This window comes from Anolis sagrei, chromosome 2, assembly GCF_037176765.1.
Source record: "Anolis sagrei isolate rAnoSag1 chromosome 2, rAnoSag1.mat, whole genome shotgun sequence".
NCBI lineage: Eukaryota > Metazoa > Chordata > Lepidosauria > Squamata > Dactyloidae > Anolis > Anolis sagrei.
This window is the reverse complement of record NC_090022.1, coordinates 64,036,482-64,050,697: the sequence shown is the minus strand read 5'-3', so window position 1 is coordinate 64,050,697 and position 14,216 is coordinate 64,036,482. Positions and strand designations below refer to the sequence as shown.

The 14,216-nt window shown below is 38.3% G+C and overlaps 1 protein-coding gene across 2 annotated transcripts in view; it reads right to left on the bottom strand.

Moving 5' to 3' along the window:
* The window catches only part of EFCC1 (EF-hand and coiled-coil domain containing 1), a 120,397-nt gene that overhangs the window by 23,881 nt on the left and 82,300 nt on the right, over nucleotides 1-14,216 (bottom strand). The window contains exon 6 of one of the 2 annotated variants that reach the window (XM_060765973.2): nucleotides 8,536-10,983. The exons of the other annotated variant lie outside the window; for it this stretch is intronic. Within the exon in view, the coding sequence (XP_060621956.2) occupies nucleotides 10,957-10,983 (27 nt within the window). The 3' untranslated portion in view covers nucleotides 8,536-10,956. Of the gene's footprint in view, nucleotides 1-8,535; nucleotides 10,984-14,216 lie in introns of those variants that run through there. 2 annotated transcript variants of the gene reach the window in all.

Genomic DNA, 14,216 nt, shown 5'->3' with positions numbered 1-14,216 from the left:
CATGTTTTTCTGGGTAATCTCACAGTTTCAAAGATGTTTTCTTATTATGAGATATAAAATATAGTTCTAATTTCCATATCTTAATTCCAGTGGGGATGAATAGTCTGCCAGCATTACTTTTTAAACTTGACATGGAGCCACCAAAAGTCAATAATCCAGTCCCAAACTGTATTTTAGGAGATTATCACACTACACTGTTAAAAGAGCTGTTATTCACTGTCTGTTGCCACAACATTTGCCAATTTCTGGTGAGTATTGCAGGGATTTTAGGATTAAACTGATTTTGCTCCACTTTGCAAAGTCACTTTATACTCCGAAGTGTCTCCCAGCATTGGGGTAGTCTGGAGAGCAGGATGGGACCCAATTCCAGATGGGATACTGGTCCCTCAGATGAGGTAAGAGAAATGATGAATCATGCCAGGGTCACTACTTTCTCTTCCAGCTGGTCACAGAGCTCTTTTCAAGCTCCTGTTCTGACATCAGTAGAGGGGCCCACATGACCCCAAAGATCAAGCTCTGATGCTGCTGGGAGCAGTGGCTGTGATAGAGAGTGTGAGGTGATGGTCTAGTGGGACCAATGAGTCTCTGTCCAGATGGACAATGTGGACATCAACATGATGCCACAGAAGATTTGGCCAGGTGTGTCTAGTCACCTCCAGGGCCAGTGTAGATTCACCATTTATGAACAAAACTTTAAAAGGAGGAAAGGAGATGGAGAAAAAGGAATATTAAGATTAACAGGTTTTTATATTAGCATAAGTTTTTTGTGGGTATAAACCCACCTCTTTGGATGCATAACAGAGTGATATCCAAGCATATATACGCAGAGTGGGGCGGAATGTAATAGGATCCAAAAAGAAACAAATCATGACACTCGCAGTAAAAGTTGAAAGAGCTGGGCAAGCTGATCCATGTCTTCAAGATCTTTGCAGTTGCCATTTAGTCTTGATATGCTAGAGTAGTAAATTTGCTTGCCAAGCACAGTTTTCTTGAGTTCAGAACTTTATCGGAGAAGATTCTTTTTGTTACACATACAGTAGGGAAGACTCTTGCATTAATGGGTGTGGTGTGCCATTGTTATGCTGCAAGAGACTAACATAGCTACTTTGAAAACTAAACTAAAGACGTTTCACTACCAAAACCAGATCAAATATAGACTGAAAATAGACAGACCCATATAATCAGTACCACACAAGGCTATCTGATCTGCACCCACCTTATGAAGCAACTTGTATATTTGCTCCTAGTTAATAGTTAGAATACACATCTAGTCGAGTGTCATATCATTAAAAAAAATAGTATCCTTGGAGCCCTTGCATGCTACACAATTATGACATAGACTTCATAGGATGTTGAAGTGAAATATTCGTGTTAGAATTACATTGTATAAATGGGCCCAAGATGCCTGCCTCTTTCAAGTTGGTTATAGCGTACGGCCATAGAACTCTCAACACGCCCAACCTTGTTTGATCTCTGAAGTTGGTTATAACCAGATTCTCTCTCCTAAGATATACAGACTCCTAGCTTCATTTGTGATCCAGCTTCTAAATTCAGCTGGCCAGCCCAGTTCTTAAAAATGTCTTGTTCCTTTTACAAAGATATATAAGATACCTTACACAAATATACATAGAGTGCAACCTCTGTATCTATGGGGATACATATCTATAGTATGCATAGACATGCAAAATTGTGGATAATAACAAACCCTATTGAAATGATGGACTTCTGCCCCAAGAATACCTAAAAATGCCTAGAGTGGACATGTTCTGTCAAACATGCTTAAATGAAATGTACGGTAGAAGTCCTGGGGGTTGTATTGTACAGCAAAAGTGAAGATACAATTTCACATTAAACAAAACCAAAGAATTGAACAAAAGCCATGCAAGGTTTGGTTGGTTCTCTACATCTAGCTAGATTATTAATAATTTTGAATTATTTTTACTGTCGAAAACATGTTTTTCTTTTTTTCACATGGAAAAATGTATTTCAAACAGCTCTTCTAGTTTTTTCTTTGGAATATCTCGCCTTGTTCCACTTCATTCTTTTCCTCCTTTCTTATTTTTGCTCTGGGCTACTGTATATTCTTCAGCACTCCTTCCCACCATTGTCTTAAGGCCCCTGCTTTTTGGTTTGCTTTTCCTTTCATCCATGTTGACCTTTTTCCTGTATTTCTTCTCAAAGGCAGAAGAATTAATCATGTCCTCAAAAAGAGACTTGTTCTTTAGGCTCATATGCCATGCTGGCTATGCAGAAAATGAAGAAATATGGTTTTATGTGAGAGATGGAGCAACGATTTGGAGCCAAAAAGGTGGAAAAGCCATCTGTGTAAATCCAAATGATTCAGAGAGAAAGATGGTGTTCAATTAAATTTCACATTAAGACTCTGCTTATAATAATCTTGCATTATGCAGAATTATTGGTAGCTTATTCAGCAAATATGCTGAGGTAAAAAGTTAAGGGTTATATATTAAACCTCCATGAAATTTCTCCTCATCTTAAAGAAAACCCTTTAGATGCTAATGTGATTTGTCACATCAGCATGCTGGGAGCCTTTGTGTGTTGTGGATCTGCAAAGGAATTCTATTTCATGCAACATTATTGTAAAATAAAACTTCCCCCGCAAAGACAAAGACAGAATGTGCACTAGCAAAGCAATTTTCATAAACTAATGACACTGTGCAATGGATCGAGCTAAGTATGGGTTGGTTTTAGGAGAAATAAATCGTAAAATAATTGATTTAAATGAAGCTTCCCAACTGCTATTGCATTGCTTGAACTGGCTGCCATTTTGTTTGTTCCTAATTCTACAAAATGGAAAAAAGGTCATGTATAACCTTAAATTTAAAGGACAGAACTTAAATACCTGTCAGTAATAAAAGTACAAGTTCTTAACGTTGATCTGGAGTCAACCAAGGAGGTCATGTCTATTATTCACAAGTTACATATTTCCTGTAAGAAACACCAATGCATTACGTGGGAGGAAATAATTACCACATCAGGTGGAACTGTTTTCAGTTTTGGCTATTTCAGCAGAACCTATTTCCAAAGTATAACTATGTGTAGAGATCAGTTCACAGGGTGATTCTGGGAATGGAAAGGCATCAGGTTTGGAAAGGCCAAAGATGAAGAAAAACAACAATAGACAGTAAATTCACTGGCATCTTATTTGGGAGGTACATTATCATATTTCAACTTACAATCACGTAAAGTTGAATTGCATCATCACTCAATGCGCTTCTATCCTCAGGAGAGGAGCAGAAACACCTCTGGGACCATTAAGCCATAGCGCCAAGCAGGGCCGTAGCCCTTCAAGACCTTTCTACCCCCCCCCCCGAAAGGGTTCTCCCCCCCCCCCCCGAAACCTGGTTTACTCAATAATTTTAACTGGTTAACCAAGTTATAGGTAAACCAGGTTTCTTTTTTAACCTGACACATTTCAGGGCACGGTTGAACTTTTAACACCCCCCCCCCACTCCTCTAGCTACAGCCCTGGTGCCAAGTTCCTATTGGGCAACAGATACCCCTTATTGTCCATCTACTTTCCTCATCACAGATGGGATGTTGCTGGATTGATCCCCACATCTGCCTCCATTTACCCACCATACAGAATACAAATAATTCAGTTCCACAATACGCTGACTAATGAGTAGCCATGTCTCTTAATTTCTATTGACATTGATATCATCTAACTAGGAGTGCAATGTGCCCTTTTCTGCGTATTATTCCTTCATTTTGGACTATTCCTCCCTCCGGATTTCCCTACAATTCTCTTTGTAGTGCCAAATTGTGAATAAAGTTCTATGGATGAACATTCAGTGCCTGAAATGATGTGCTACTTTGCAACTTTTGTCGTTAAGACTACTTTTATAAGTGGCATGGATGTACTGTCTGGTCAAAGCAAGCGTATTGTCTCTTGTGTTGGGCTTTGTTCTACTGAGAACAAAACATTTGGATTAGCCAATTTATCCTCGATGAAAAACTCAATAGATTCAACATTTAAGCAAGTGTAGGAGTGTGATCTCCTGTGTCATATCTAGTTTGGGCTTTTGTGACTGTTTTCACATAAGAAGGGAGATGCCATGGCATCCTGCTTAGAGCTTATTCCCCTACAGTTTCTTGTTGAAGTCTTCTGTCAGCACCTGTTCATTACTTTGCTTTTCACAGCAGCAGCCACCTGTGTGCAATGACAGTTTTCCCTTTCTCTAGTTACACCTTAATTGCTGCTTCGTTTGACTGCAGAATACCTGAATTACACATAGCTCCCCAGCTTCTCATTAGGAGAGACGGTGACTTAATATATTAGATATCTCAAGGAGAAGACAAAGTACATCAAGAATGTGTATGTAATGAGTTGAAGACAAACCATCCTTTGGGCAGTTGTATTCTCACAGGTATGTCACATCCGGCCTACCTTCCTATTATCTTTATCCTTCTGTTTTCATCATCACATTGTGGACTCAACATGGGCTGTTCTGGGAAGGCTTGCACAGGAGATATTTATGAATGTCACAGCAAGGCAGACGCAAGACAATGAATTTGGCCACTTGCAGTTAGTTGCCTGAGGAGTTTTCTGCTTTTTCTAAGTATGGGTACTGGCTTGGTGATTTGGCTTTCGGAAGGAATATCACAACATACTAAGGGAAATGCATTTCCTTTTTTCATTTTGTTTCACATATTTGTATTTCTCTTTGTTAGGAAATGTACTTTGTTCCTTTAAAGACAAATCTAATTCTGAGGCTTCCTGTTTAGTTCTAGATATTAATGAGCAGGCTGGATAGGCCATTGGCCTTTTTATATAAGGACTAACTGTAGACGCCATCGTGAAAATATATTCAGGGTATGACCTTGCATTTGTTACCTGCATACAAGCTTCCTATTGTTGTCACTAGCACACTGCATAGTTTTACATAATATTTTGCTCCTCAGGATATATTTATACAGTAATTGCTCTGTGGCCGGAAAACAAAAACTTTGCTAATTTATGGGGAAAATGCACATTTTAAATGAGCCTGTGGCTTCAGCCATTTTCTGAGAGGGAGGGTTTGGTTTACATTTTCATTGTGTGCTCTCTTTCTGCTCCCTGTTGTTTTAGACAAATCCAGAGCTTTCCTGATTTCCATAAAGTCTGGGGAAATAAAATGTCAAAAGTGTGTATAATAGCAACATTGGGCCTTCTGTTTTTGCTCAAAAGCAACAAGATGGCAATGTTTTGTAATATCTTACACCAGAGGTAGGCAACCTATAGTTCTCCAGACACTAAACTATGCTATACATCCCCTGTGACCTTTGTCATGTTGTCTGGTGCTGAACAGAGTCATAAGTTTGCAGTTTCCTGGTTTGTGCCCAAGGTGGTTGTAGAGGAGGCAAGAAGGATCCAGACATCAGACACTGATGGCTTTAAAAGCTTTTCAGAGTCTTGAGGAACTTTATTTATTACAGTGACTCATGAAAAATCCTGTGCAACATATATATTTGCAGTATCATTTGGGAAGGTCAAAAATTACAAATGGGGGTTGGTATTCTATTTAATACTATTTAATACTAATGGGATTGTGAACTGGACTTACTATCCCATTACTTTTGGGATTTGTATATACAATTCTTAATGCCCCAACCTGCATATTCTGCCAGGCAGTGCCCCAGTTCAACACTTTTTGAGGTTCTGCTCATTCTAGTGGTGCAAAATTATGTCAGTGGCACTCTCCTAATCACCGACAGCATGAGAGGAATCCAAGGCAAGCCCTGCATATGCCTGTTCTCAGTGTGCCTCCTGACTAGGATAGTACTGCAGTAGTCATTTCCTAGCACCCCAATCTGCAACTTCTCAGAAACATTTCCTTTGGAGTGCTACCTGGTTGAAAAGGGAGGTTCATTGGCATGGTGTTGTCAGATATAGCAACAACAGAGCTCTGTCATCAGTTTCATCTGGTGAGATGTATTTATCTAATGATGGGTATTTTTATCTCAGATTCTGGTAGCATCTTTTCTGTTCTATTCTTTTCACTGAGGCTTTTACATTTTAAACTTATTCTGCTGTAGGCCAACCTCTGGGCTCTTAGTCCAACTCCAATACGATGCCATAGGCATACAAGTCACCACAGTGCTAGTGGTTGGCAGGTGTCCCTTCTTAAAGCTGACACTATCAAAGTGGGAGAGAGGCAGCGGATGTTTCAAAATAGAAATCTAGCACTCCAAAAGGCTCTCTTGCCCTGTTTTCTTTTTTTATATAGCTGTAACCTGCAAGTAGAATTACAAAAGACCATCCCCACTAGAGGACATTCTTTTCAGTGTGGGAGAATTTTGCTATACTCCATTCAATGATCAACATTGCCATCTCTCCTTTTCCTATTCTTTGGAGTTGCAAAGCTCTCCTTTTGGCTGCAATTCTACCATTTGGAACATCTTTATGGTCTAGTCATTCTCCTGTCACAAAGGTTGATGTGATGGTACACTCAAGCCTTTGGGAAAACTATAGTATCTGGCTTTACTTGAGGGCTATCTATATACCTTCTGTTAAGATTAAGATCCCTAGCAGACAGAGGCACTTTAGGCAAGGTGAAAAGATAAGCAAATTGAGTTTACTGCAAACAAGATGAATAAAGGGTTAACTTCACCTGGGATTATCATAAGGTAAGTTAACACAGTACATTACAAAAGGAGCCTTTGCTGGCTGCAGTCATCTCTCTGGGATCTTTGAAAGCTTCCTGACTCTGGTGCAAAGCAATGGTTATAAACTGTCTCAATCTTCTTTTTTGTGAAGCATAAGCTGGTCATAAGCTTCTGTTGTCCTTTGGACTGATGGTATTAAAATACTGCTGTATGCAGGTATTAAGGATGCCTGTTTGAATTGCTTGGGCCTGGGATTACCAGACAATCCCAAGCCTAAGTCATAGTAGCTCTGCTATAAAAAAGAGGAAGGACTCCAGTAAAGAGCTCTATTCAGGGAAATGGAATAAACCAACTAAGGCTGGCCTCTGAGGGGTGTTATGCTCCACCCAAAAACTAATACAAAGGAAGGTATCTACAATGCTGGGAAAATGTATGAACAGGGAGAACTAAAGCAGAGGAGAGGAAAAGACAGAGCCAAAACTTCACAGTTGAAGACAGACAGTGTGCCTTTCTTGTGTGGACTGAATGGAAACTCTGAGAAAGAGAACCTGCTTGCATAAAACCTGAAAAGATATATTTTTATCTTTCCTGCCATTTGTGCCTTCCAGTAAAAATGAAAATCCACTTAAATGGTTTTATCTGTTAATTTAATTACTGCATTATAAAAATGTTATAATTCAAATTTTTTTTGCAAATGCTTAAAACAAAAATAGCCCGCAGCACAGGGATAAAAGATTGCATTCTAGTTTACTTGGATGTAAGCATGGTGACAAAATCATGCTGTAATTCTCATTGATTTCCCCAGAGAATTCCCAGTTTGATGTCTGGACAGTTTCACAACCTGTTTTAGCTTCATAATTCTACCTAGTCACAATGTGGCTAGAAATACTTGCTACGTTGATTTCCCTTGCTTGTTAGTTGGTCCTGAGCCCAAGGTTTCAGTCATTTCCAGGAGGTTGTTGCATTAAGTGTTTTGCAGCAAAGACAAACATGACACAAGGGATGCAAGTCTTCACATAATTCTTTCTTGCATACAAAAATAAAGGAACCGAGAAGCTCTCTCTCTCTACTGGCATGAGATTGTGAAAATTAGTGTACATTTTATTTTTTTCCCATTTGGTATACTGTTTGCAAAAATATGGCAAAAATACATTTTTGTACAAAATTACATGCATGAAAACAATCTAATTTGTGCAAAAACCAGTTTTCTTCACAAAATGGAGTGGGTATACAATTTATTTTCAAAAATGCATTTTTCACGAATGATGGAAAACTTTTGGTAGTGGACCATTTTCTTGACGGGGTACATCAGTGTTTCAAGACATCCTTTCTCATGAATGAGAACATTTCTAAGGGTTGTTCCCACATCCTTCTGTCACATCTTCAACCAGTTTTTTTATTTAATGGATTGCAGTCCACTTTATTAGATGCAACAGGTATAGTGACACAATAATAGTGCTATGATTCCACATGAGCTGCCATCGTAGCATTCTGTGGAATCCTGGGGTTTGTCATCTTGTCAGGCACAAATCAAGAGCCAGTGTGTAGGTGATGATCAGAGCATTGGACTGTGATGCTAGAGATCAGGGTCTGAATCTCTGTTTTACATGGAAAGCGTTTGGGTGACCTTTAGCAAGTCAGAGACAACTCCCCCCCCCCCCCGACCAAATATTGCCAATAAACCATGTGATAGGTTCACTTTAGGGTTGCCATAAATTGCAAATGACCAGAAGGCACACAACAGCAAGGTACTACTATAGGAGCTCTCTGGTTCAGAATTGCAAATATCCCACCGTAAACTGCAAATCCCAGGTTTCAATAGCAGGTGTTCATGGCAGTTAAAACTGAATAATCATATATACAGGGTTAATGAGAAAGGAATCTGGAACTACTGTCCATAAACCTTATTCAGTTACAACTGGTTAATTTGTGTTTTAGGCTGGATCTACACTGCCAAGTAATATAGACCCAAATAATGCAGTTCAATGTAGTTAAACTGCATTATATGGGCCTACACTGCCCATATAAATTAGTTGAAACTGCATTATTTTGAATCCGTCGCAAAAAGCTTTAATAGTGAGGACTAAATAAAGACACTTTCAAAAGGAATGTGAGTGGGAGTCTTACTTTATTGGTGTGTTGCACAATGTTTTAAAATATACTTTTAAAGGGCATTTTGACAGATATTGTCAAACTTTATACCACTCAATTTTCAGTACTCTATTTTTTTAAAAGTAGCAAAGGCTAATAGAAAAACAATGAATAATGCAACAAATTAGTTATAATCTTGGTAAAGAATTACTTTTAAAAAGCAACTTTTCAAGGTTTGAACAAATTAATATAGCAATCTGAAATATATGGTAATTTAAGACAGCAGTTAGAAGTTACTATGAAACTTAAGTACATTTGGAGAATAACTATGTTTTTAAATAAGATCTTCAATTGGACAGAAATGTGAACATAATTCTAGAGTTAAATAACAAGCACACATACATATAAAGAACCAGTAAGCACAGTGGTTTGAGGGTTGGGCTGTGACTCGAGACCAGATTTCTGGTACCAGCTTGGCCATAGAAACCCACTGGATAACTTTGGGCATGTCACACACACACCCAACCCCAGAAAAATCCCATGAAAGGGTTGTCTTAGGGCCGATATGTCAGAATGACTTGAAGGTACACAGCAATAGCACATACATATACCACACAAACATCTGTAACACACACAATTTTAGGTAGTGAAACTTAACAATTGCTTTAAGACAGTACATCTACTGAAGGACTCCATGGTCTTATGGAAAGAACTTTAGATGGCTATAAACATTCTTTAAGGCAGGTCTACATAACTTGTAGCTCTACAGGTGTTTAACGACAGCCCTCAGAATTCCTGACTATTGGATATGCTGGCTAGGACTTCTGGGAGTTGGAGTCCCAAACACCTGGAGAGCCACATGTTGTAAGGCATTCAGCTAACATTTCTTTTCTCTTTATTCCACCACTCTTCTAAGTTTTAGAATGCTATCTTTCTGATATGTTGGAACAACAAAGGAAATGGTGTCACTTTCCAGGAATGGATGGATGACAGCTTCTCAAAGCTCTAGCTAGTGGTGAGGAATTTTTGGAATTGTGTCTGGAGAGCCACACAATTTTGACTCCTGCTGTAGAGCAAGCCCTGCCCACAGCATTGGCTCTGGCAGGCCCCAGTATGGTGGCCCCAATAATGATGCTGAGCTGTCTGTCAGTCACACGCTGTTATCTTGAACACTGCATATTTGGAGAACCTTAGTTTGTGAAGTATGGGTTTCAGCAAAAGGTAGATTGGGATCTACTGACAGATGTCTGAAATAGCTCAGCAAGGACTTCTCTTGATGTTAAACCGTCACAACAACAACAAGACCATCCTCCCATCCTGTAATAGGGAAGAAAATAAGGGGGATTTATAAACTCATTTACTTACTGAAAAGGAAGACACCCTTGTCCCTTAATTTTATTTGTCTGATCTCCCCTCTATATACTATTTTACACCTGACTTGGTTGGATTTTGGATTTCAAGTAAAGAAGAAAGTACATCCTGCGGGCTTGAAGTATAATTAACCTCAGTATATTTTATTATACATTCATGTTTTTCATTTGTATATCAAAAGCACATTTTTGCCTACCAGTTGGATTCTCAAGGGAAAACAAGCTACTATATTGAAACAAATAATCTGAAAAATGTAAATTAATATCTCCAACTTTAATCAGGGATGCAATGTTCTACAGGATTAGTTGCAAAATATTTTTCATAGAAAGTATTGGGACCTGGTACCAATAAAATGGAGGCCTTGCATATCACTTATTAAATAATTCTCATGGGAGGTGACTGATATTCTGGGTAGGTTTTGCTTAGAATATGCATGTGATTTCAGGATTCAGAATTAGTGTGCTGACAATGTCAAGTTTGAATTCCAAGCATCGTCCATGGAGTAGGGCTCCTGAAGCAGGGATGAGGAAGACCTGCAGCTCTGATTCTAGATGATTTCAAGTTGTGTCGCCAATAGGAACAATCAGTAATGGGCTTCACTGTGGACTTGATTCATCTTATGTAATATAAAATGGGTCCTCATCATTTTTCAGCAGCTTTCACTGTGTCAGCTTTTAAACCTGTCTACTTCCAGCTTACAGGGCATCTTTACTTTTTGTGCTGAACCTTATAGGCACTTAGCTGTAATTGTGATAATGCACTGTAGAAGGCACTGTTGATCAACAGAAAACAACCAAAGGTTAGCCAAAGATTGAGGTCCTGGAGATGTTTTCAAGAGGATAACTTTCAGTGAGTCACAGGTAGTCGGCTCATGCTAGACAGCATCTAAGACTTCAAAGATACGTGGTTTTCCTTTAAAATGAAAGGTAGAAAAGCATTTAGCATTATAGCATCCTAGCAAAATCAAGACCATACAAAACATATTCCAATTATACACATAAACATGCATATTGTGAAACCAGAAGATGTCGTGATATCTGCCAACCTAGATAGTTTTAAGAGGGATTAGATGTATGCATGGAAGATATGGCCATCAATGACTACTCAGAATATTATATAGTCGTTGAATATTAGAAATAATATGCCTCTGTATACCAGTTTTTTGTCAGCACTATGGATTTTACTCGTGTGAAATATAACTTATAGTTTTAAACTGTGTGTGTCCAGTGTAGGACGTAATGCAATGCAAGAGTTAAAGGCATAGAGTGATTTACTGCCTAGAGAGTGAACTGTGGACATTTCCTGTATACGTCACACATTCCAATGACGTGAGCATACGTGTGTGTGTGTGTGTGATTTCTTCTGTACATAGTTATGTTTGTTGTTTTTGTAGGTGTTAGAAAGCAACTAAATAATGCCACTTCAAGGCTTTGAAGTTGATTGAAGACTGCACACTTTGTTTTCATTTCGTGCTTCCTAGCAGTTGCTCTGAGGTCGAATTTTTTACTGACATTTTTGTGGAATGTGAGTGGAAGGCTGCCTCCTATATTCAAATCTGCTGCCGTTTGGTTGGCATTTGTTTGATCACTATCGGAATAAAATGCTGGACTGGTTAGGTATGGAGTCTGAGAACTTGGCTTTTATGTTCACATTTTTGTTCGAATCAACGTGTTGATTCAGAAAGAAGCAACTCTTTGTGACTTGACTGTTCACGGTGCCTCATATCCACTGATTATTAAATCATAATCCTTGAATGAACAAAGCATGGATTCTGAAACATTTCTTTCTAAGCATGCTGAAATGACAGCCAAAGTTAGATAAAATCTTTAGCTGCAAAAGGTCTTATTTTTCAAATGAACTTTTGCTTTCACTACATTGATCTTCTGATGAACAGATGATTAATTTACTATCCATCTAGTAAAACTTGCTTTGATTTCATAATTAAACATTACCTACTGGTATTTGAGAACACAAAGGAAAAGTTGGCAATGAATTAATAACAGCCACAACCTTTATGATTTCAAATATGTAACATGTCTTTATATAACCTTTGGGAAGTCATTACTACAATAAAAAGTATAACCCAGTTAGAAACAGTAAAAATACAGACATAAGTAGAAAATATAAGGGGGTTAATTTCTCTGTATTTGAAACATTTCTCACTGTTGTATGAAATAAAGATGCATTTGGGTTGCTGTGAGTTTTCCGGGCTGTATGGCCATGTTCCAGAAGCATTCTCTCCTGACGTTTCACACACATCTATAGGAGGATGCCTGCCATAGATGTGGGCGAAACATCAGGAGACAATGCTTCTGGAACATGGCCATACAGCCCAGAAAACTCACAGCAACTCAGTGATTCTGGCCATGAAAGCCTTCAACAACACAAAGATTTATTTAGGCATAAATAAAACTTTTTAATGGAAAAATCAAGGAACCAGAATATTACCTGAGCTACATTTCAAGCAGTAGAGTTGTCATTTAGGACTATAGATAAAACAGCATCTACCTGCACAGTCTTTCACCCTCAACCTCACAAAGCTTGATTCCAAATTTTTTGTTGCCTGAATGCTGTTCATTTTCGTGTTCCAGGAAACAATTATGTCCAGTGGGATTTGTAAAATTCCATAAATGTTTTCAAAGCATTTGGGACCTTGCTTCTAGACAGTCATTTTTGGTTATACAAATATAAACTAAAACACCACACACAAATATAACAGTTATATGTACATTTAAACCCATATAAATTAAATTTAAAACACATATCTATATTGAATTTTGAATAATAAACAAACTAGTCTCTTCTTTAATATTATACGATAATATTAAGACAAATATCTAGCACAAAGCAAAAGTGGGTTAGAGAAGAATTCTGGTAATTTGTGTAGTATCCGCAATAAATTCTATGGAGTTCAGTGGTGTGTTATTGTTTACCTTCAAGACATTGTTCACTTACAACAACCATAATGCAAACTCATAACAGGGTGTTCTGGGGCTGAGAATGAGAGACTCAACCAAGGTCACTCAGTGGGTGGGACATGAGAGAATCCTCCCACAGGATGGTAAAATATCCAGGTGTCTCCTGGGCAATGTCCTTGCAGACAGCCAATTCTCTCACACCAGAAGTGATGTGCAGTTTCTCAAGTCACTCCTGATCCACACCCACACAAAACAAAACTCAGTGGGTTTCCATGGCTGCGTAATAAATTGAACCCTGACCTTACTCCTAATTAAATGTACAAATAATTGCAGCCCAATGTTACAGTATTCAAGCATGATTTGAATAATTTAATTCCCCCACCTATTTTCAATAGGGTGAACTTCTACCATTTAATATTCCCATGACAGTTAACCTAGATTTGTTTTTGTCATGTTGAACTGGAATTAGTCACAACTGTTTCAATTCAAAAAAGGTCATATACAGTATGATGCTAAAAAGAGCCAAATTCAGTAAGATGTTAAACCCATCACTTCAAGTGTCATGTCCTTTCTTCTAACTAGTCACAACCACCATGGGATACTGTTGTTCCCCCCTTCCCCCTATACATTTCACCTTCACTTTTCCCACTTGAGCCCCGATTAAGATCTCTCATTCAAAGCTGTACCAACTACACCTCTTCCTAGGGAATATGGTTTGGATACCATAATTCATGTTTTAATTACCTTTGAGTTGAACAACTGTAATGAACATCATATGTGGCTGTTCTTGAAATGTGTTTGGAAGCTATAAGCTAATGTAAAACATGACAGCCAGGCTATTGTCTGGAATGTGATTTAAGAACCATATGCTACTAGTTCTAAATCAACTGCACTGCCTTCCCATTTATTTCAAGATGTTCAGTCTGACATACAAAGTCTTAAATGTCTGGAACCAGGATAACGGGAATACTATTTCCTCCCGTGTGAGTCAGCATGGAGTTTCAGCTTTGGTGTCAGTCCCAGCATTTCAAAAGTTTAGATTAGAGAGTACATGAGATGAGGTATCCTCTTTAACTGCAGTTTAACTGGGGAACTCCTTCCCAAAAGAAACCAGGCTGGTTCCACCCTATAGGCAACCAGAGCTATATTATCCTGTATTTTCTCCTTAAAACTGATTTTAAGATTGGTTTTAATACATTAAAAATGTTTCATGCAATATTATAATCA